The following is a 22,348-nucleotide window of genomic DNA, read 5'->3' as shown; positions in this document are numbered from 1 at the left end:
GTTTCGCCAAAGTATCGCGAACGTAAGCTTCGTCGTGACGGAACTATAATGCGTGAAATTTTCTCCGCTCTCTCTCTCTCTCTCTTTCCCTCTCTTTGTGCTCCGTCGGAGCGACCGGTTTCTAATTGTCCAATCTTTCTTCGCATGTATTCGCGAATATTCTCGTAAATATCGATACTGCCGCATTTTCGCGACTTTTCAGGCGCGATCGCGAAAAACGCCGTAAAAATCCGTTGGACGAGTCGATAAATTTTCACACGGTTCTTGCTCCTCGCCGATCGAGTTTATAGAGTCCGTTTCGCAGCGCGTAAAAAGTTTTCACCGATGTCGGCGTAAAACGTTCGTTAATTGACGCAAATATCGCCGCTCTAATACCGCGTATCGACGTATCGGCGTCGCGAAAGTGTGACGAAAGTGTAGCAATCAACGTGGGACGCACCTGAAGATGGATGCTGTGCGACATGGAGAGCGGCAGCGCGGACATGGGCGGACATTGGTGGATCTAGTTGGATGCAACGGGACATCATCAATATCGGATCATCATCATCGGTGAGCGTTTGACTCAATGCTCACAGAGAGCTCTTTTATTATTACATCATGCCGCAAATTTGCATTGACTTTTGTAACGAAAAATATATTCCATGATTTATTGCCATATATTATGGCCATATATTATTGCCATATATTGTTGTTGTATATTGTTGCTATATATTATTGCCAGATATTGACATGTTTTATCGCCATATATTATGGCCACTTGAAATCGCGCGAACAATCGACAAAACTGAATTTACCGATAATCGCAAAGGCGCGCGGCAGACGTCACAGACGGATGACAGTAGCCCGTCTCAGGGCTGCTCGATAACAATTGCTGCAATTTAACTTTAAACCACAGCGGCCTCCGGTCGCTGGAAACTTTCTATCGCGGACTGACCCCTCGAGCGGAATGTTCCCGAAAAGCACTCTTGACGTAAACACTGGTTATAAGCGAACTTGCCTCGTTAGGGCCTCGTCGCGGTATCATTGTCGCAAAAAAATAAGGAAGAAAGGAGTTAAACATCCGCACCGTTGTGAAAAGAGGGGCGATGGCGTCCCTTCGCGAGTAGAATGTTAGGCCCTTGTGAACGCGAGCGTTAAATTCGACCGCGGCTCTGCGAACGTCCCCCGACTAGTTTCTTCGCGGAAACTTGAATCTTCATAATTCGCGCTTGATTGTGCGTCGAGACTCTATCGAGGGTGGGAGATTGAAGTCAACTGACATAAATAGCTGCCACAAACGAACTAATTGACAAATCGTGTTCTAATTCTGTGTAAAAGTTAAGTACAGTAGTAGCTTAATCACAAAAGTAACTTAATCACAAAAGAATTTTGAAATATCACGAACAGGTGTCATTTAAATGACAATTCCGGGTACGTTTTGAGCAGAAAATATGTGAAATCTACAAACTTTTAATTGTCATCTTACAATACAAATTTGATATAAATTTCTCGTATACTTAATTAAAAGCAATATGACAAATATGTTACTATTTCCAAATAAACTAATTGACATATTGTTTTAAGTATATTTTAATCATTTCTTTTGTCTTTCCATTTCATCATATGTTGTTAGTATGATTAACATGTAATCGACTCTCAAGGGACGTTTAGGCTGCTTAATTTTATACACAATAAAGATCAAGTTTACATCTGTCTATCTAAGTAGTATTATACAGATTTATTTCATTAATTCGTTAAATGATTATCATATGACAAACCAGTTGTATAACATAAAACAGTTTTCTTTAATGTTTTATTATATAAACCACTTTTCTGCAAAAAAGATATACATAAAATTTAATTGACAGATTTTAAGGGAAAATATATATATATCTTAAAATATTTTAAATAATATACCAGATTTCTTCTACTATTATTTAATTTGTCTTCTTAGCATCCGTCTTCTCATCTTTAGCTTGACCATGTCCCAATAATTTAGCTAGAGAATCCCAAATTCCTCCCAGGAACAAGGCACAAAATAGATTTTCAAATGGCACAAATGGATCATGAATGCCAAGTAAAATTGATGATAACTAAAAAATAATGTGACAGTTAATATCGTAATTTGTATATATTGGTACGCATGCGTATACACGACACATGTATGTGTATATAGAGGATGTCCCATTTTTAAAAACTTACCTCTTCTATAATTCTTTAACGAAGCATTTTCAGCAAAAATGTTTCGGACAAAAGTTGTATGATTTCAGGAGGGACATAAAATAACTAACAGTTTGTTTACAGATGGCACCACTTTCAAAATATTCACTAATCATTACTTTTCTTAAATAGAAATTCCAATTTTTTATTATACCATATTTTTCTATCAATTAATTCGAACAACTTTTGTCTGAAACATCTTTTTATTTGGCTTTTATTTTTTGAGATATTTCAGGAAAATTTGATAACTTTTTCTATATTTAACTTACGATATCTCGCTAACTGTTTATCAGAAGAAAAAATGGTACTACACTTTTTTACTCTATTTGATCTCAAGAATATATTGTTACAATAGTGTCCTAACTTTTATTAACTTATCGACTTTTTGGAAATTTCAAAATCATCAAATTAACAAAATCAGGGCATGTTATTGTAACAATATATTCTTGAGACAAAGTAGAGTAAAAAAGTCTAGAACCATTTTACTTCCGACAAATAACGAGATATCGTAAGTTAAATATTGAAAAAGTTATCAAGTTTTCCTCAAATATCTCAAAAAATATTAGGCAAATAAAAAAATGTTTTAGACAAAAGTTGTTCAAATTACTTGGTAGAAAAAAACAGTGTAATAAAAACAATATAATAAAAAATAGGGGTTTCCATTTAAATTTTTCAAGTTGACTTCCAATGACCTTGATGAAGGTCATGACCAAGGTCAAATTCAAAGTCACCATCAAGTCAGTTACTCGATTTCCTACAACTTTTGTATTTAAAGTTTTTCATGAAAATTTGATCCTGCAAAGTTATCCGGGAGGTCCGGTATTTTTTAGACACCCTGTATACACACACACACACACAAATACACATATTATACTTTACCTTGAAATAAACGAAAAAGATGACAATACCAAAATACACAAGGGCATGAGGTGCAGAAATAAGATCAGTCTTTTTATCTAATACAAAGATAATTGATGCAACCATAGATGCTTTTGTAGGGCTGTAAAAAATAAAATTATTTATTATCAATAAGTATGTCAAATATTAAAAATATCTTATGAAAGATATCCATCACCAACTTCGCAAAATAAGTTTCTATTATCAGATAATGTACGAAGTATCATAAACTTTAGCAATAAAATCTGTGTGTGTATGTATTGCACAGTCAAACTCTAGAGAAATATATAAAAAATTACTGTAATTTAAAATAAATGTTATTTCGGATTATTCTTATATAATATAAACATTTTATTTTTAAACTCTGAATCCATTCTTGCAGTGAATCCCACATATTAATAAAATAATCAGTATATTATAATTTACATACAAACTAGGTTGCATAAATTCCATCGCTGTCGGTGTCCATACGCCACGTATAAGACGTTCAAATAATTTGGTAAATCCAGCTCCATTACCTAAGCATAAATAATGTATGTATATATGTATGTATGTATATACGTATATGTATATATGTATGTAATATGTATGTATATACATACATGCATGTGTACACATACACACATAGGTAGATATAAATATACACATACATACACGTATACATACATACATGCATGCATACACACGTACATGCATACATAAATGTGTGTGTGCGCGCACACGCGCGCATGTATATGTACAGTATTTGTATTTAAGTATCCATCGCTCGTATAAAATTTTTGATAAACTAAACTAAATATCAAAATCTTTATCACTTCGTGAATTATCACATAAAATACTGAGATATTAATGAAGTAAAATTGGCCAATTAACACGCGCGATTGCGAGGGGACATATTCTATAAGCCAGAGCTGGACAAAGTTTGCAACTTTCGGCCGATTCTCGGGAGCTACGCCTCCTATCTCCCCTTGCCGCGCGGTGAATCGCGCAACTGAGGTCGCTGCTCACGGCCTCAGGACCGTTGAGATCATAAGGCGCATCTATGTGGTGCCTATTAAAGATGCGTTCGGGGAGCGCGTCGATCAGTGCTAACGCGGCATTCAATCCTTGTACATGTGATGAGCGATAAAGATAGAATAACGTGTTAGCGTTGACAGCGCGCGCCTTTAACGCACCTCAAAGGCTGAAAAATAAATGTATCGATAAAATTATATGTGTAATATTTCGTACAAACTTGTACAAATATATACTTGTACAAGTATATATATCTTTTATCTTATATTTTTATAATTAGAAGGTAACATAACAGGTTTCCGCGTCACCCATGAGATACTATTGCCAACGCGTTTTTTTTAACCCTTTGTATCCTGATGGTACTTTAAAGTACCGCTCTATATATGCGCTCTTGAACCTTTTTCCCGTGTCTTACCCTACATTCCTGTCGGTACTTACAAATACCACGTCAAAATTTAATCATTAAATTGTTACAAAATTTATTTTCCTGTCTTATGTTTATGATATGCCAAGAGTTATTTAATTACGCAAAAATTTAATAAGGTCTTGGGTAAATTAATTTAGGATATAAAGGGTTAAGTGGTATCACCTGTAAGCCTATTCCATTGAAGAAGAAGAGAAAAACGGCAACTTTTAATCGGCAATGGGAACTTTAAAATAAGAAGAAATTAAACCAATTTTCTAATATTGTGCGACTGCACAAGTGATGAAATATCACCATCAAAGTTTGAAGTGCTTGCTAGCATTAAAGAGGATAAAGATGCATCATTTAAAGAAGAACGTTTATCCTTTCTTGTTAATTTCATTTTAGAAAAAGAGCTCTCGCATAGATATGTGGAGCCGAACATAGAAAAAATACGAAGATTAAAATTTATTAAAAAGGAATAAGAAGATTGCTTTAAAATCTTAAAAAAATCAATTCATTTTTCTGGCCGCGCCTTGAGGGACATATCAGTTTGAAGACGGCAAAGTTTCTCTTGAAATTCTAATTTCTGCTCCTCAATCTGAACAGTGAAAAGATTTTCAAAAAGAATTAAATCATTCCGAAGTATTGCGATATCACTGAAACGCGTTTCGAATTGAGTTATTACTGACTCAAGAATGTGAATGTGTCGTTTGAATTATGTCGTATGAATTTTGTTATGTTCTTCTGCAAGAATCTGGCAACATGGAAAGAATGGAAAATATGTTGTATTGAATGATTTTTTAGTATTATTAATTTTCTTTGAAAAGAATCTACACTACTAATCAATTCAGAAATATTTTGATTCGGCTTTTGCAGCTTTAAATTTAATGAATTGAGATGAGTGGTTAAGTCAGTTATTAAGAATTCATAACGTCAGTAAATAGGTCCTTTGAAACTCTACAACTTTTGTCTGAAACATTTTTCTCTAAAATGTTGTGTTTACGAAAAAATCGGGTGACCCGGGTGGTCTGAAACACCTCGTATATGACATATGACACACGCACGCGCACACACACGCGCACACACATGTATATTTATACAAACATATAGGGTGTCTCATAACTAATGTTGTAGATCTCGTGGAGACATAGAGTGGGTTAAGATAAATATAAAAGTCCTGTACCGTTTTGCGAGATTTGCAATAATTATCGAGTTATTAGTGACAGAAATCTGACGAGTGAACGCGCGCCAAAATGGATGATTGGAGGAGCGTCGCAGCCTCTCGGGCCACAGCGCGACCCAATCGACCAAGCAACTGTTGGCGGCGTGCGGCGAGACGTAGATGCGGTAAAATAAAACACGAATAGCGGAGCATTATTTTTCCCCTCGCCACGCACCGGCAATAGTTGCCGGATCGACTGGGCCGCGTTCTTATCAAAATGGCTGCAACGCTTCTCCAATCATCCATGTCGGCGCGCCTCCACTCCTCAGATTTCTGTCACTAATAACTCGATAATTATTGCAAATCTCGCAAAACGGTATAGGACTTTTATATTTGTCTTAACCCACTCTATGTCTCCACGAGATCTACAACATTAGTTATGAAACGCCCTGTATAGTATAAAAATATATTTAGTGTATATTTTTCAACTAACCTTTCAAGGTTCCTATCAATATCATAATAAGATATGCGTTTGGGTAAAGTTTTCCTGCATGAGTAACACCGTCATATACTTTTTTACATCTGTAAAAGAATATATAAAAAAATATATGAGTTTCTTTTTGTGTATTAGTCTTTCATTTCAAATACATAACGTACACACACTCGCACTCATGACATACGTATAACCACGCAGAAAGATAAAGAGGATCGATAAGCAAGAGAGAAAAAAGAGAAAGAACAGGGCTATTAATACTATTAAATAAGAAGCGCTATTAATGTTAAAGCATTTAACTGACAAGGGAAAGATCAGAACTTGCCCCCTCTGATTTCGACAAGCTTGATTTATGTCACACATACACAAACACGCACTTGCGACACGCACTGCTACAGCATACTAGTCCGTCGTTTTAAACCTCGACTACGGCTGTTCGTTGAGAATCTTTCTTTACTATTCAATACATGTCAAACACAGAAAACTTTAAATTCATTTTTCTCGCGTATGCTTGAGGGTTGCATCAAGTGGCTTCATCTTTCATTAGTGGGAAGAGGAAGATAGTACTATATACTGTAACATCTTATACAGGGTGTCCCAAAAGTAACGGACTACCCTAATAACTCTTTAGTATTGAAGTTTCAAGGAAAATTATCTGAATAAAAGTTGTAGGGATTTAAGTAAGCTACCTTATGATGACCTTGACCTCTATTTTCAAGGTCATTTGAAGATCAACTTGCGTTTTTAAAATGGGAACCCTCATTTTTTATTACACTGTTTTTTTTCTACTAGTTAATTTGAACAACTTGTCTAAAACATTTTTTTATTTGTCTAATATTTTTTGAGATATTTGAGGAAAACGATAACTTTTTCAATATTTAACTTACGATATCTCGCTAACTATTTGTCGGAGGAAAAAGCATATTTTACTGCTGGACAACGTGAAAACTGCTTATCGCAACAAACGACGCCGGCAATGCATTCGCGACATTCTGTTTCTCTATGACAACGCGCGGCCTCGTACAGTAGCCTTAATCCGCGATAAACTCGAAGAAATGTACTGGATACCTCTTGAACACTCTCCTTACAGTCCCGATTTATCCCGATTATCATTAATAACTCGATAATTATTGCAATTTTTGCAAAATTGTATCTTACTTTTCTTTTCAGCTTAACTCAATCTACCTTCACACTTCGTGTTAGCAGCTAATTACTGGACATCCTGTATATATAGAGTGTCTCATTTTATTTTTTACAGTTAAATATCTCAAAAAATATAGAAGATATGGAAAAATATTTCAGACAAAAGTTGTATGGTTTTAAAGGAGACATAAAATAACTATATCAGCTTGTTTACAGATGGCACCATTTTAAAAATATCCACTGATCATTATTTTTCTTAAGCCTTAGTTCGGATCTACAATAGATAATAAGTTTTAAGCTTTAAGAAATTTGCCACTATAGTTGGAACTACAGTTAATTATTCTTGTAAATGTTGATTGCGATTGGTTAATTTCTTAAAAATTACTATATCTATTGTACACCTATTGCAAATTTTACTATACCTATTATAGATCCGGATTTAAGCAAAGAATTTATTAGAGTTTATAATTTTATTGGTCCATACCTAGTAAAATCACTAATTTTCATAATTTTCATTAAATTGTGTGATACACAATCAATTCCTTGTATGTAAGAGCTTTTAGAACATATGTAATATATTTCCTATGTTTTATACAGTTTCCTACGTTTTATACAGTTTTATACAGTATTATATAATTTCCTACATGAAAATGTAAGAAACTACACAAAATGGCCAAATGACCCTGAGCTCGGATGACTGAGCACGCCTCCTACTATCGTCGCGACGCATACTAATTCATCCGGTTACTCTCCACACGTAACTTGGCAATATTTACAATTTTTGCAAAATATTATTTGACTTCTTTTTTTATCTCAATCAGCTCTATACTTCCATTAGCTATGGTCATGAATTAACAAACACCCTGTACACACACATGCGCGCGCGGAAATACACACACACACACACACCAACACACATGAAAGAAATGCATATGTATGTTTACTTGCCTATAAATTTCCTTCATAGCTGCACACACTATTTTTACTGGTAAAAATTTTGCTATTTTATAACCAATATCAAATGGTGTGTAAAAAATCACATACCTGCAGAATATCATAATAATTATTTCGTGCGTAATTCTTTACTATTAAAATTATACAAAATTCATAAGTAAAATTCATAAGTAAATATGTATATTATATGTAAATATAAATGTAATAATGTAAATTAAATATAATAATTACCAAACAATAGTTGCAACTATTACTTGCGGACTATTTTTTAGTGGTGCAAGAATTGGTTCTCCTAATAATCCATTGCATAGCATACCACTTGCAAAAACAACCAGCATCGTAGACAGCCAACATGATAAAGGATGTTTTCGAGAAAAAGTTTGGGCACCTGAATAAAAAAATATGAAATATAGCATATAATGTGCACTATATGCAAAATATTAATTTTAGATATTTTTTTGGAATGGAATGTTTCAGACAAAGAAAAAGAGAGAGAAAAAAATAGAGGGAGAGAAAGAAAGAAGAAAAGAGAGAAAAAGAGAAAAGAAGAGAAAGAGAGAGAGAGAGAGAGAGAGAGAGAGAGAGAGAGAGAGAAAGAGAGAGAGAGAGAGAAAAGAAATTTTTGCACAGAATATTACATGAAGTCTATAATGTTTCAATGCAGATCAACTAGAATCCTTACAAATATAACGCATGCATGCAAACTTAAAAATGTTATCAGTTTCTATATACGGGGTCCCATTTGAGAACCTTCACACGAATATGATCTCTGAATGATCAAATTTTCAGATCAAATGTTTCAGATAAAAGTTGTTGGGTTAAGAGAAAACCATCTAATGACGGTCTTGACCTTGACCTTGGAGGTCATTTTGGTTATTTGAAAGTCAACTTCGTTTTTTTAAATGGAAACCCCTATTTTTATTGCAGATTTGTATTTTACATAAAAAATTAAGAAAAATTAAGAAAGCTTTATTTTTGATGTTTTTTTTATATTCCGCCTCCATCAGACTGAAAATGCTGGTTAAACATCGCTTAAATGATTTCTTCGAGGCAAGTTTTTGACCTCTTAGCGTTAAGGCAAGATCGCTGTTATGTGATTATTTACAGGTATACGCGAATATAGTTAGTATAAATATATAACTTTTTTTGGTTATCGCTCAAATCTTTGGAATAATCCCTGTGAATTAATTGAATGAAAAACTTGACCTTAAATAAGTTTCAGACGTCATTTTAACTCCACAATATGATAACATATACAAATACAGATTTTAGCACACTTTTTATTTCTGAAGTCAAAATACAGTTCCAAATTCAAAAAATCACCTTGAATCTTGACTCTCACACTTAACCCCAAGGTCAAACGCATGATCACCATTAAACGGTCCCTTAACAACCCTACAACTTTTGTCTGAAACATTTTTCGCCAATCATATCTTCCGAGTAGTTTACGCGGATCTATTAGAGTATCCCATTCATATTTATATATAACCATATACAGGGTGTCCCATTTTAATGTCCCACCCCAAATAACTCTTCAGTATTGAAGTTTCAAGGAAAATGATCGGAATAAAAGTGGTAGGGATTTAAGTGAGCTACCTTATGATGACCTTGACTTCTATTTTCAAGGTCATTTGAAGGTCCACTTGCGTTTTTTTAAATGGGAACCCTTATTTTTTATTACACTGTTTTTTTTATACTAGTTAATTTGAACAACTTTTGTCTAAAACATTTTTTTATTTGTCTAATATTTTTTGAAATATTTGAGGAAAACTTGATAACTTTTTCAATATTTAATTTACGATATCTCGCTAACTATTTGTCGGAAGAAAAAGTGGTACTAAACTTTCTTGCTTTATTTAGTCTCAAGAATATATTGTTGCAATAGCATCTTGACTTTTGTTAACTTACTGATTTTTGGAAATTTCAAAATCATCAAATTAACAAAAATCAGGGCGCTATTGTAACAATATATGTGTGTATGTTGTGTAACTATTTATCTTCTACACATTTATACTAATATATATTCACGCATACTTTTAAATAATCATATAATAACAGCGAACGAATACGTTTTTTGAATCTATTATTATGTAAGTTTCCATTTCAACGTTTTAAAACAGCGAATATGCAAGTTGATGAAATCAACAACTTTGACCTTCCATATCTTGAGAATAAAAAGCCGGTTCAATCTGAAACTTTTTAAAGATTCATGACTCATTATTAACTATCGTTTAGTAGCAAGTAGAAATCTAAATTCAAGGGTGGAAAAAGGGGCTATTTTTAGACTTTGATTTTTTACGGTCATTCTTTGCGTGCAATTTGCGATTAATTTGCTTACTGGAAAGTATTATTGTTTTCCAATTATATTTATAATTCTAATTATACTTATAATTAATATTATAATTGTTATTAATATAGAGTTAAGATGTATAATAAAATACTGTTAACAAAGAGATATTTCTACAATTTCCTAGAATATTACAAATACATGATTTTAATATAACGTTGTAACAATATTCTGTAACAATGCCTAATAGAAAATTTGTCTTTACATATATATTTGGGGAAAAAGATCATATATAATCATACATGATTATATATAAATCATATACAAATTTTGTCTATATATATATATGGTCACATATGATTATTTTAGCCTATATACACATGGTCACGTATATAAACATATATCCATCGAAAAGCGGTTACATATATTTTAAATATTAAATTGAAAAGTAATTTAGTTCAAATATATTCTCAATATGCATTTAAATAAAATTTAAATACAATCCTGCTATTAGATTAACTTTGTCCAGGCATATATATAGATCATGTTAATATTTAATATGCATATAACCAAAATTGAGTCCAAATTTGATTTTATATTTGGAATAAATAAGATTTTAATTAACACTTAACTTGGTTTTTATTTGAGTGAATAACTAAATTTATTTAAAGAACAAATATGATATTAAAACATATTTAACTGTTTTCCGTAGATATGTCTATATAAAAAAAGAATAATGTTAAATAAAAAAAGGAAGAAATAAGTTTTTATTCAAATAAACGTTGATATCATGTGCTGCCAGAGGTATAAGCATTTACTTCGATTGTATTTACTTCGATTGTACCCTGTATGGCCATATATATTCGTGCATAATCATATATATCCATAATAAGAAAAATGTTGCATAACAACATTTGTATAATAACATGTTGTTATACAACACTTTTTTCATTATGAACATATATGATTATATATGGCCATGTATGAACAAAATTGATACATGATATCTATAGCTCTTACTGGCCTAATTTGTATTTTAATTTGATTAGTTATCTTTGTAAGCTTTGTTAACTGTCCTTTGCGTTGGCTAGTAACAATGTGTTTTACTGGTCCTATTTCGTTTTTTGAGTTCATTTACGTTTATTTCGGTTATATTGCAATGACATATTTGAAACAATAGATTAATACCAATGTTACTATTATTAAGTTGAAATATAGAACAAGGTTTTTGATTAGATGTTGACGCTTGGCGTAGAAGTGTGATTTTTAAGTAAGAATTTTTTGGATGTGATCTATTTCCTTTTTCTCCTTTTATAATTAATTCTTCGTTATTTAGTTCTCACGCTTTTTTGTTTGAGCCTTTGCATCCAGATCTATTTCTTTTCAAAGACACGGTTTTTCTTTGCGATATTCTTCTTATATTTTTTTATTTGTTTACACTGAAGAGGATCCAAAAAAAGGACCAAAACGTATGTAATTATTTTAATAAACACTTTGTAATTGTACCTGTTCAACGACGTTATTATTTGCACTTTTTCACCGGCGTTAGCTCCTACTGGCCTAATTTATATTTTAATTTGATTGAATATATGATCTTTTATCTCCCGAATAGTATATCTGTCATTTTAATATGTATTTAATGTGTATATAATATATCTCTTTGTACATGTATAAAGTATAAATTTAATTAAAATTTTTCCAAGAACCAACTTGAAAACGATGCAATACGATTAACATAATAACATAATAAACATAATTAACATAATAAACGTTCTAAAATAACGTAATATAGAACATGTTTTAGAAATTGTAACTGTATTTCAAAAAGATCATCCATGTCACATTTGGATAATTCTAGTTGTAACTTGCAAAATACATGCTAAAATAGAATAGCTGGGACCTATGTTATTACCCCGAGACAAAATTATATCAACTGTGCCAAAAGATCGTATAAAAACAGTTTCTTATTCTGATGAATTTTTATATTCTTATATATTATATTTATTTGATATTGACTTGATATTTGTTTGATAGCTTGAAAAAATAATAGTTATAAGCTTTTATCTATGTGTTGCGTGCGTATATACGTGCGCATGCATATATGTATGCACGCGTGCATACATGTGTGCGTTTATGTGTGTATATGATGCGCACACGCCTAGAAGAGAAAAATGAGAAAGAAAAAAGATCTCGTTCGCATAAATATAAAACATCGCAAGAGCGTGGGATATGATCATCATCAATCTCGAGTATAGCGAGGCCGACAGAGAGAGAGAGCTATTGCTTGAAAGTTGCGCCGGGTCTCCGCAGCATTATAAATTTAGAATAGGTCAATTTACGATGAGCTTACCGGGTCCTAGATCTTCCCTGACATGGAGCGTGCACAGTACGCAGTGTGCAATGTCGAAGTATGGGAACATTTTCAGCTTAATGACCTGATTAGCCATGTCCAAGAATGCCTCAGGATCCATTGTAAGAAAATATGAACCTCCGTTCGTTTGTTCAATAATAAACGATCTCACGTCGTAATTCGAACGTGTATTTGCTCTCCTACCGATTCAAACGTTCACTCTACCAAGCGCCAACGAGTGACGCTGTTACACGCTGTTACACGCTGCTGTCTGCTACACTCACCGTCGTCTGCTAAAATTGATCTTGAAGACCTCGTGCGGCAAAAACGCGAAAATCCAAATTCAAGGTTAAAAGGAAACCTCTAAGAATGAGCACGCCATAGATACTCTTTGCAACTGAATATTGATGTGCCATCTGCAGAAGAAAATATAAAACATTCAGTAACATCATCGATATATTTACCAAGGCTGCGTACCGATATTCACTGCCAGCACTGAAAATCTATAGTATAGGTGACACAAACTATGTATTTTCAGTACTGGCAGTGAATAGCGGAACGCAGCCTAAAGAGAAGCCTAAGGGCCAGAGCACAGACTTCTGCATAACGCATAAGAGAATCAACCAATCAGAGTTCTTCATTTCTGTCCTGAGGAGAGAAATGAAGAAAACTATTAATTGGTTTATTCTCTTATGTGTTATGTATTATGTGTTATGCAAAAGCCTGTGCTCTTGCCCTAATATGGCTTCTACCACCGACAACATACTAATAAAGACCATTGGTCGAAAGCTACATTCCAATTCCTCATTCGGCTGAGAAAATACTATAGAATATGTAACATATACTATATTACTTCTAGTAATAAAGTGCATCCTGATGGGGAAATTGGAACGCAGCCTTAAGCTAAGACTCCATGCATGCGGTGAGCTGCGGCAAACGGTTGCGGTGACCAATCAGGAGGGAGGCGCAAGTCCGGTTGCGGCAAGCTCCGGCATGCGTCTGTCTCCTGATTGGTCACCGCAGCCGTTTGCCGGAGCTCACCGCATGCATGGAGTCTTAGCTTTACCACAGACTTCTATAGCTGCGTTTCGATATTCACTGCCAGTACTGAAAATACATAGTTTGTGTCACGTATACTATAGATTTTCAGTGCTGACAGAATATCGGAACGCAGCCTATATATAAGCAGAGAGAAACCTGAGAATGGTCATCGGGCCGGTTACGCCGGAACGCTTTTTCCGTCGCGCTCCCTGAGAAAATGTGTATACACTACATCCGTCTTTACGGTAACGGCAAAGCGTGCACGGCTTTTGTTCACTCTATTTTCTTCCCAAGAGACAGTAGGTTAGAAAAGCACAGACGATCAATCGCTCTCCGTCTTTGTCTCACCACTGATGAGTGGACACGCGGCAGGAAGAGACACAAGGCTCAGCGGCGGCGATCTTTGGTCTGTTCTTTGTAGCTGCACTGTTGAACTGGTGCAACAAGTTAAAGTGAGACAAATATAGGTTTTCTCACTCTAGCTTATTGCACCAGCAATTCAGCAGTGCAGCTACAAAGAACAGATCACTTATCGCTAAAGCCAGCGGCACACGGTGCTTGTTTTCGTGCTGGATTGCTTGCTGGATGAAAATATTGCATTCTGATTGGTGCATTTCCATCCATCTTCGAAAATATACCAATCAGAACGCAGTATTTTCATCCAGCAAGCAATCCAGCACGAAAACAAGCACCGTGTGCCGCTGGCTTTAAACTAGAATCCCTCCCGTCTTGCCCCTTCGTCTTCTCATCTTTCACGCAACGCATTGCCCGCAATTCAGGAAGAAATATTTCGAAACTGCGCGGACGACTTCTAGCAATGACGCAAAATGACGCTAATGCTTGCGTTTTTTAAATGGGAACCTTTATTTTTTATTACACTGTTTTTTTCTACTAGTTAATTTGAACAACTTTTGTCTAAAACATTTTTTTATTTGTCTAATATTTTTTGAGATATTTAAGGAAAACTTGATAACTTTTTCAATATTTAATTTACGATGTCTCGCTATTTCTCGGAAGAAAAAGTGGTACTAGACTTTTTTGCTTTATTTAGTCTCAAGAATATATTGTTACTATAGCGCCCTGATTTTGGTTAATTTGATGATTTTAAAATTTCCAAAAATCAGTAAGTTAACAAAAGTCAAGGTGCTACTGTAACAATATATTCTTGAGACTAAATAAAGCAAGAAAGTCTAATACCACTTTTTCTTCCGACAAATGGTTAGCGAGATATCGTAAGTTAAATATTGAAAAAGTTATCAAGTTTTCCTCAAATACCTCAAAAAATATTAGACAAATAAAAAATGTTTTAGACAAAAGTTGTTCAAATTAACTAGTAGAAAAAAACAGTATAATAAGAAATAAGGCTTCCCATTTAAAAAAGTTGACCTTCAAATGACCTTGAAAATAGAGGTCAAGGTCATCATAAGGTAGCTCACTTAAATCCCTACAACTTTTATTCAGATCATTTTCCTTATAACTTCAATACTGAAGAGTTATTTGGGGTGGGACATTAAAATGGGATACCCTGTATACAGCTTGCATTAGATTATCCTGTATGTATAGACATTTTCTATCATCTTCCAAGTTGTTTATAATAAAAATTACGTCATATAACATAAAATAAACGTTAAAATCATATGTAATACGTGCAAAGTAACACTGTATGAATTTATTAATATGTGCAATAAGAAATGCTTTAAATGCACTACATAAATATCATATAGCTATTTTTGTGCAGTTTTAAAGACAATACGCTAGATCGCAAATATATAAAACTTAAGATTTTTTAAGTAAAGTATATTATATTACTTATATTGTTAAACATTAATTACTGTTATTAATTAATTGTTATACATTAATTGTAAATACATTAATTAATTGTTAAACATTAATTACACATATGCTAAGGCTTATAAGGTTTAACAAGGTTTTCCGAAAATTCCCTGACTTGTGCACCACCGCGCACTTCTCTCTCCAATAATGGAAGCCGTGTGACGTGGAACTCCTCATAAAGATCCATTATCTTAAAAAAAAGAAAAAAAAAAGAAAATGTTTAATTATAATTTATATCAAAAGTATAATTTATATCAAAATCTCTCTGCCTTTCACATGTTATGAATACGTATCTCATTATTACTTCTAATGAAACGACAAAATATATTATTAAGGCTTACACCATACTTGTATTACATAGATTATTGTAATATATTGTACACATTGTATTATAAATTGTAATAATTACATATTTACTACTAGTTACCTGATCTAAATATTTATTTTGTATTCTGTGTCTAGCAAGACAAAGTCGACAAGGATTATCTCCTTCCTTCAAGAATAACAACTGATTTACTATAATGTTGTGGGTGTCGATACCATATTTCGTCAATTCTTGCACAAGCCGTTCTGTTTCGTAGAGTGATAAAAATTCTGCTATGCAGACACATATAAAAGTTGTTTGATCAGGATTTCGAAATTGTTCATTAACTTGCCGAATAATAGCAAGCATTTCCTCTATTTTATTTGAGAAAGTATCCACATTGAAATCTGTCATTCCCAACAATGAACTTATCTATAAAATTAAAATCCTTTCTCTTAAATTACTGAATAAACATTTGCTATACTATGTTGTGCTTTATAAGTAATTTAACGTCCTTAAATTAACTTTATGTATTATCAATATATTAAATTTCCACATCTAATGCTCTTTAATTTTTGTCCTCATGAAATTTTTTAATTTTGCAAAATTAATAGGAAATTTTTTAATTTTGCAAAATTAATAGGTATGGGAGAGGGGAGGTTAAAAATATTGACTTTTGAAAAATCTGAATATATCGTTGCAAACAGTATAAGTATAAAGTATAAGTATAAAGTATAAGTATAAAGTATAAGTATAAAGTATAAGTATAAAGTACTGTACAATTTTTGTAGGAAACATTTTTTCATATACCTCGTACTTTAGAAGATATTCGCGAAAAATGAAAATGTTAGTTTCTTTTAGGGGTTGTTCCACTCCTTAAATCTTAAGATACGCCGATCAAAAAAAATACATGTCTAATAGTTTTTGTTGCTCTACAACATATTCAAAGCCCATTAAAATCGGTGAAGGACAGTTCCGACCCTTTCCTTGTTAGTGGATATTTCTTACTAGTTCGTTTTTTGCAAAATTGCTCGATGTCCGTAGTAATGAATATGATAACTCTAAATTAATTCAAATTGATGTAATTAATTATCTAACCTGTGTAACGAAGGGATTAATCTTCATTTTCAGACGCATTAATTTCCCCAATCCTTTCTCAACTATTTGTGGAAATGATAGCAGTCTTAGAGTATGTCCAGTAGGTGCAGTATCAAATACCACAACAGAGAAATTCATTCCTTTCACAAGTCTAAAGATATATAATTAAACCAACGTTAACAAAAAATAAGAAAAGATTAATTACATGGCTTTTATAAAATATTAATTCGACATTAAAATAAATGTCCTAATTAGTAACTAAGTAACCTCATCGCGAAAATAAATTAATATATTTAATATAGTTTTAATATAGTTTTAATATAGTATTAATATAGTTAAGCTAAGTTATTTAAAATAGATTTTGTTGAAAAACTTGAGCAGTTGAAGTTTTAATTGTATTATATTTTTTCTAATTCATGATAAGATTTTAATTTGTTTTCTTAGAAATAATTGAATAACCATCCCATAATATAATTTTATTTTCTTCAAGTAATTTTTTTCATTGATGGCTTAGTTTTAAAGAAATTAAAGAATAATAACAGAGATATAAAAATAGATACTTAATATTGATATTATAAAATAAATCTGATATTGATATTAACTACTAACTTCTAAGATATTAATAATTGTTCAAACTTTTGCCATTGGCAATATATGTATTATGATTCCAGCATTTACTATGGATTTTAATTTTATCCAAAACTTGTTATAACTGATAATATATAAAACTTAGAATAAAAATAGATCTTTAAGATGGATATAGATGCATATTAATTAATTTATTTAAAAAAAGTGTAACTGTTATTAATTGAAATTTACTTTATAATTCAAACGTTGATTTATGTAAAGTAGTGAAAAACTTAGAACTGAATAAACAAAAATAATATAGAATAATAAACTTAACAGGTAACTGTTTAATTTTACAAGATTTTGCAAACCTAATCAAAACAGGGAAAAGAAAAGGAAATAATAAAAATGAAAGTATAAAGATGTGACTCGTGGTCCATACTGTATGGGCCAACGGTGGTTTATGTTGTCATCTTATGAGCCAAATTTTATTTGTTGTATAATAACTTGAAAAGTATTTCATAATTTGTTTTGAAGCCAAAATATCAAATGGCTTAAATAGAAAGTTCAGTGCCACTGGTATCCGCACAGTATGGAAAGTTAAAGGGCTAATTATTACTTTAATAAGATAAGGACTACTTACACTAAAACATTTATTTTTCAAAAAATTATATTTTTTAACAGTATAATTATTTAAAAATATTTCTTTAAATATATAAGTTAAAATTTTCGAAAGCATAAAAGTTATGACATTTCTGACAGAGTCAGTCATGGTTAGTATGCAAATGTATTTGGTTATAGTTTTTTCGTCTTATTTTCATCAAATTCGTCTTATTGTCATCAATTAATATATAAAAATATAATGAAAGTTTGAACAATATTATAAGAAAAATCACGGCAAAAGTACATAATTGTGAAGCTATCATTATGAAAATAATCACATATATCATTACAATTTTAATGAAGAAAACATGGCTTTCTTGAAAATAAAACAGGCTATAGACATATATCTATTTATAAGACATATTTATCTACTCACTCTTTCGAAAGATAGCTATTATATTAGCTTGGCTAAATGCATAAACAAGGTAGCAAAAAACTGCAAAAAACTAGAAAACAAATTTCAACAAGGAGAGGCAGATCTTATTACAAGGATCTGAGAAAAGATATTTAAGAAATTTAATCATTGAAGGAAGATATATTGCATAAATATGAAATTAATGAATTTATGAATTAGAGTATGAATTAGAAGTATGAATTTTTAAGAATATTTAAATCTTACTAAAATTTTTAAACATATTTTTCTCAGAACTATATTCTTAAAATCAATATCAGGAACATTTTAAAAATTATTGAATTGATTTATATATAACTGGAATATTATATAATTATTACTTTAATAAGATTACCTAGTTCCTCTTTATGGTAGAATTTTCCAAAGTATAATTCTTTTCATAAGTTTATCTATATACAGGGTGTCCCATTTTAAAGGATCCACTCAAATATCTCAGAAACACTGCGTTAAATCGAAAAATGTTTCAGACAAAAGTTGTTTGGCTTGAAGGAAGACATAAAACAGCGATAGCACTTTGTTTACAGATGGCGCCACTTTCGAGATATACACTGATCATCAATTTTCTTAAATAGAAATCCAAATCTTTTATTATACCATCTTTCTCTACCAATTAATTTGAACAACTTTTGTTTGAACTTTTGTCTGAAACATTTTTTTATTTGTTTAATATATTTTGAGATATTTAAGGAAAATTTGGTAACTTTATCAACATTTAACTTACGATATCTCGCTAACTATTCGTCGAAAGAAAAAATAGTATTAGACTTTTTTAGTTTATTTACTATCAAGAATATATTACTATAATAGTGCCCTAACTTTTGTTAACTTATCGACCTTTGGAAATTTCAAAATTATTAAATTAACAAAAGTTAGAGCACTATTATAATAATATATTCTTGATAGTAAATAAAGTAAAAAAGTCTAATACTATTTTTTCTTTCGATGAATAGTTAGCGAGATATTAGAAGTTAAATGTTAAAAGAGTTACCAAGTTCTCCTTAAATATTTCAAAAAATATTAGGCAAATAAAAAAATATTTTAGACAAAAGTTGTTAAAATTAATTGGTAGAAAAAGAAGATATAATAAAAAATTGGGCTTTCTATTTTAAAAAATTAAGTTGACCTTCAACTGACCTTGAAAATGCCCTCCAAATAAAAAACTGACAATGCCATTCTCTTTTCCCTTCGAAATCATGGAAATTGTGTTTTAGCTTTTTTAAATATCTTTCACAGTTTTCGAGATTTTTTAATGCGAAAGTTAAAATGGGACATCCTGTATAATTATCCTATCTCACCTATCTATATTATCTAATATTAAAAAAATTCCTGGTGAAAAATTGATCTATTATAAACATTAATATATTTGTCAAAAATCAATATTTTATGCAGCAATTAAAACAAAAATTAGTTTTGTTTATCTATTTTAACGAGTTTAGTCTTTGTTTCAGATAAATGATCTTAAAAATATTTGATACTAAAAGACTAGCAATAACTAGCTTTAGAAAAATAGTAATAAATATATTTAACTTTTTATAATGAGATTCATATAATACAAAAATAAAAACATAAAGGTCATATATGTTAAAAATTTATATCTTCATAAAATCAATCAAAAATTTAATTAACAGAATAATTCAAATATTGGATGTTTTGCAACGTGCCTAGATGTATGTAATCTCTTAATATCCTACATAAAAATAAAAAAAATAGATATATATGTGTTTATTTACTTCATAACTTCTGCATAACTCATCGTCTCATCTATACCAGGAAATGCACCAACAATTTCTTGCATAACATTTTTGCTTAACCTCATTGCTTCTCCTCCTGAAACTTTTGTATGACAGAAAAGATTTTTTATGCATGTATATCAAATAATTGAATATAAATTATTAGTATATTTCTTATTACATTTGAAACATTTTCAAATAAAAAGAAAATTAATATGTTATTCAATGATTTAAAGATAAAAACAAGAATTTTATATTTTGCATATATTTTCATTTATAATTTCAAACTTATGGTTAATAAAGATTTTGTTAATAGTTTTTAATATAAAATTAAACTTCTTATTCAAAAATATAAAATACTAGACAAAAATAAAATAAGATTACTTCAAATACAAACCTCCTTCGCTATCAAAATATTCTTCTGGTAATTCTGTAATACCTACATTAGGATCAACTTCCATTGCAAATAAGTTATCAAAATCTTTTATTTTTGTAGGTATCTTGCTAAATTTTTGATCAAAAGCATCGGAAATGTTATGTGCTGGGTCTGTAGATATAATAAGTACGCTTTCCCTAACCTTAGACAGCTGTACTGCTAAAGAGCAACTATAAAATAAGAGTTGAATTAGTCCTAACTTTTTACTTAAACAAATAATTAGGCAAATCTATGGTATCTTTAAACATATTCATATTATTTATGTAGCACACATTTGTTTTATTTTATAAGAAAAATTATCAAAAAAGAATTGTGTATATACATATATACATATACACATATATATACATATATACATTATATATATTATATACATTATATATACACATATTTGAGATGTATTATTCCACATTATTGAATTGTCATTCTATACACAAAGAAAAATTAGATTTGTATCCATAAACAAATAAACTTAATTAAAAACGAGAAATAATACGAATAGAAATGTTTAGATTTTTACTGTGATTTATTTCACAAAAGAAAAAATCATTAATAAATAGCATCACCAGGTTATGTTATACCTGCAAGTTGTTTTTCCAACTCCACCTTTGCCTCCCACAAATATCCATCGAAGAGAACGTTGTTCGATCACATTTTTTATAGAAGATTCATATTCTTCAATAGTTTCATTTTCATTTATATTCGTGCTCATCTTTTTACGATGACAATACAGCAACCTTACAGGAATCTAACACGTCATTTAGTTCAGTTCAGTTCAATATGTGGTTCCGGACAAATTGGGGTACGTCCACACGCCATTCTCCAGATCAGTTCAATATACAGGCTTTATATAACTTGGTTAAACCAGCGGCACACGGTGCTTGTTTTCGTGCTGGATTGCTTGCTGGATGAAAATACTGCGTTCTAATTGGTGCATTTCCGAAGATGGATGGAATTTCCATCCATCTTCGGAAATGCACCAATTAGAACGCAGTATTTTCATCCAGCAAGCAATCCAGCACGAAAACAAGCACCGTGTGCCGCTGGCTTTAGTGACTTTGAGAAATCTAGCTATCTCTGCAAATAATGGCTGCGTTCCGAAATTCACTGCCAGTACTGAAAATACATAGTTTGTGTCACGTATGTATACTATAGATTTTCAGACTGGCAGGGAATTTTGGAACGCAGCCATAGAGATATTGTCGATATAAAAAGCGGCTTCATGTAAGTTGCTTGTGGCAAAAGAACAATCCAAATAAAATAAGCGCAGGAGTAGCAAATCTGATTCTTCACTGTATCTGGGGCATCTAAAAAGGATGTGCTCCAAACTCCTGTGTTGCCATCCACATGGGCAAGACT

At 31.5% G+C, this 22,348-nt stretch overlaps 2 protein-coding genes across 3 annotated transcripts; both read right to left on the bottom strand.

Moving 5' to 3' along the window:
- Positions 1-1,896: 1,896 nt before the first annotated feature.
- On the bottom strand, positions 1,897-14,305 carry LOC105184044 (trimeric intracellular cation channel type 1B.1). Its single transcript, XM_019841851.2, has 8 exons — positions 14,103-14,305; positions 12,906-13,321; positions 8,500-8,656; positions 8,263-8,358; positions 6,172-6,260; positions 3,527-3,614; positions 3,079-3,199; positions 1,897-2,072 (listed from the first exon to the last, which is right to left on the bottom strand). The coding sequence occupies exons 2-8, from the start codon at positions 13,024-13,026 to the stop codon at positions 1,917-1,919; spliced, it is 828 nt and encodes a 275-aa protein (XP_019697410.1). The 5' UTR covers positions 13,027-13,321; positions 14,103-14,305; the 3' UTR covers positions 1,897-1,916.
- Positions 14,306-15,600: 1,295 nt separating this feature from the next.
- On the bottom strand, positions 15,601-21,863 carry LOC105184045 (ATPase ASNA1 homolog). Of its 2 annotated transcripts, none has more exons than XM_011142574.3 (6): positions 21,571-21,863; positions 20,951-21,159; positions 20,554-20,650; positions 17,182-17,332; positions 16,207-16,515; positions 15,601-15,969 (listed from the first exon to the last, which is right to left on the bottom strand). In XM_011142574.3, the coding sequence occupies exons 1-6, from the start codon at positions 21,699-21,701 to the stop codon at positions 15,850-15,852; spliced, it is 1,017 nt and encodes a 338-aa protein (XP_011140876.1). In that variant the 5' UTR covers positions 21,702-21,863; the 3' UTR covers positions 15,601-15,849. The 2 variants fall into 2 exon arrangements, with proteins under 2 accessions (XP_011140876.1, XP_011140875.1); XM_011142573.3 differs by having other exon boundaries at positions 20,554-20,656; positions 21,571-21,862.
- Positions 21,864-22,348: the final 485 nt, after the last annotated feature.

This window comes from Harpegnathos saltator, unplaced genomic scaffold (genome assembly GCF_003227715.2).
Source record: "Harpegnathos saltator strain DR-91 unplaced genomic scaffold, Hsal_v8.6 scaffold219, whole genome shotgun sequence".
In the NCBI taxonomy this organism is placed as follows: domain Eukaryota; kingdom Metazoa; phylum Arthropoda; class Insecta; order Hymenoptera; family Formicidae; genus Harpegnathos; species Harpegnathos saltator.
The sequence above is the reverse complement of the archived record's forward strand: the minus strand, read 5'-3'. Positions and strand labels throughout refer to the sequence as shown.

Coding starts and splice junctions, on each gene's coding strand:
- LOC105184044 (XM_019841851.2), bottom strand. CDS start 13,026: ATGGATCCTGAGGCATTCTTGGACATGGCTAATCAGGTCATTAAGCTG. Junction 8,657..12,905: donor CAGGGAAGATCTAGGACCCG/GTAAGCTCATCG, acceptor TTTTTTATTCAG/GTGCCCAAACTTTTTCTCGA. Junction 6,261..8,262: donor GCTATGAAGGAAATTTATAG/GCAAGTAAACAT, acceptor ATTCTTTTACAG/ATGTAAAAAAGTATATGACG.
- LOC105184045 (XM_011142573.3), bottom strand. CDS start 21,701: ATGAGCACGAATATAAATGAAAATGAAACTATTGAAGAATATGAATCT. Junction 21,160..21,570: donor GTTGGAAAAACAACTTGCAG/GTATAACATAAC, acceptor CTTATTTTATAG/TTGCTCTTTAGCAGTACAGC. Junction 16,516..17,181: donor TTAATCCCTTCGTTACACAG/GTTAGATAATTA, acceptor TTAATTTTATAG/ATAAGTTCATTGTTGGGAAT.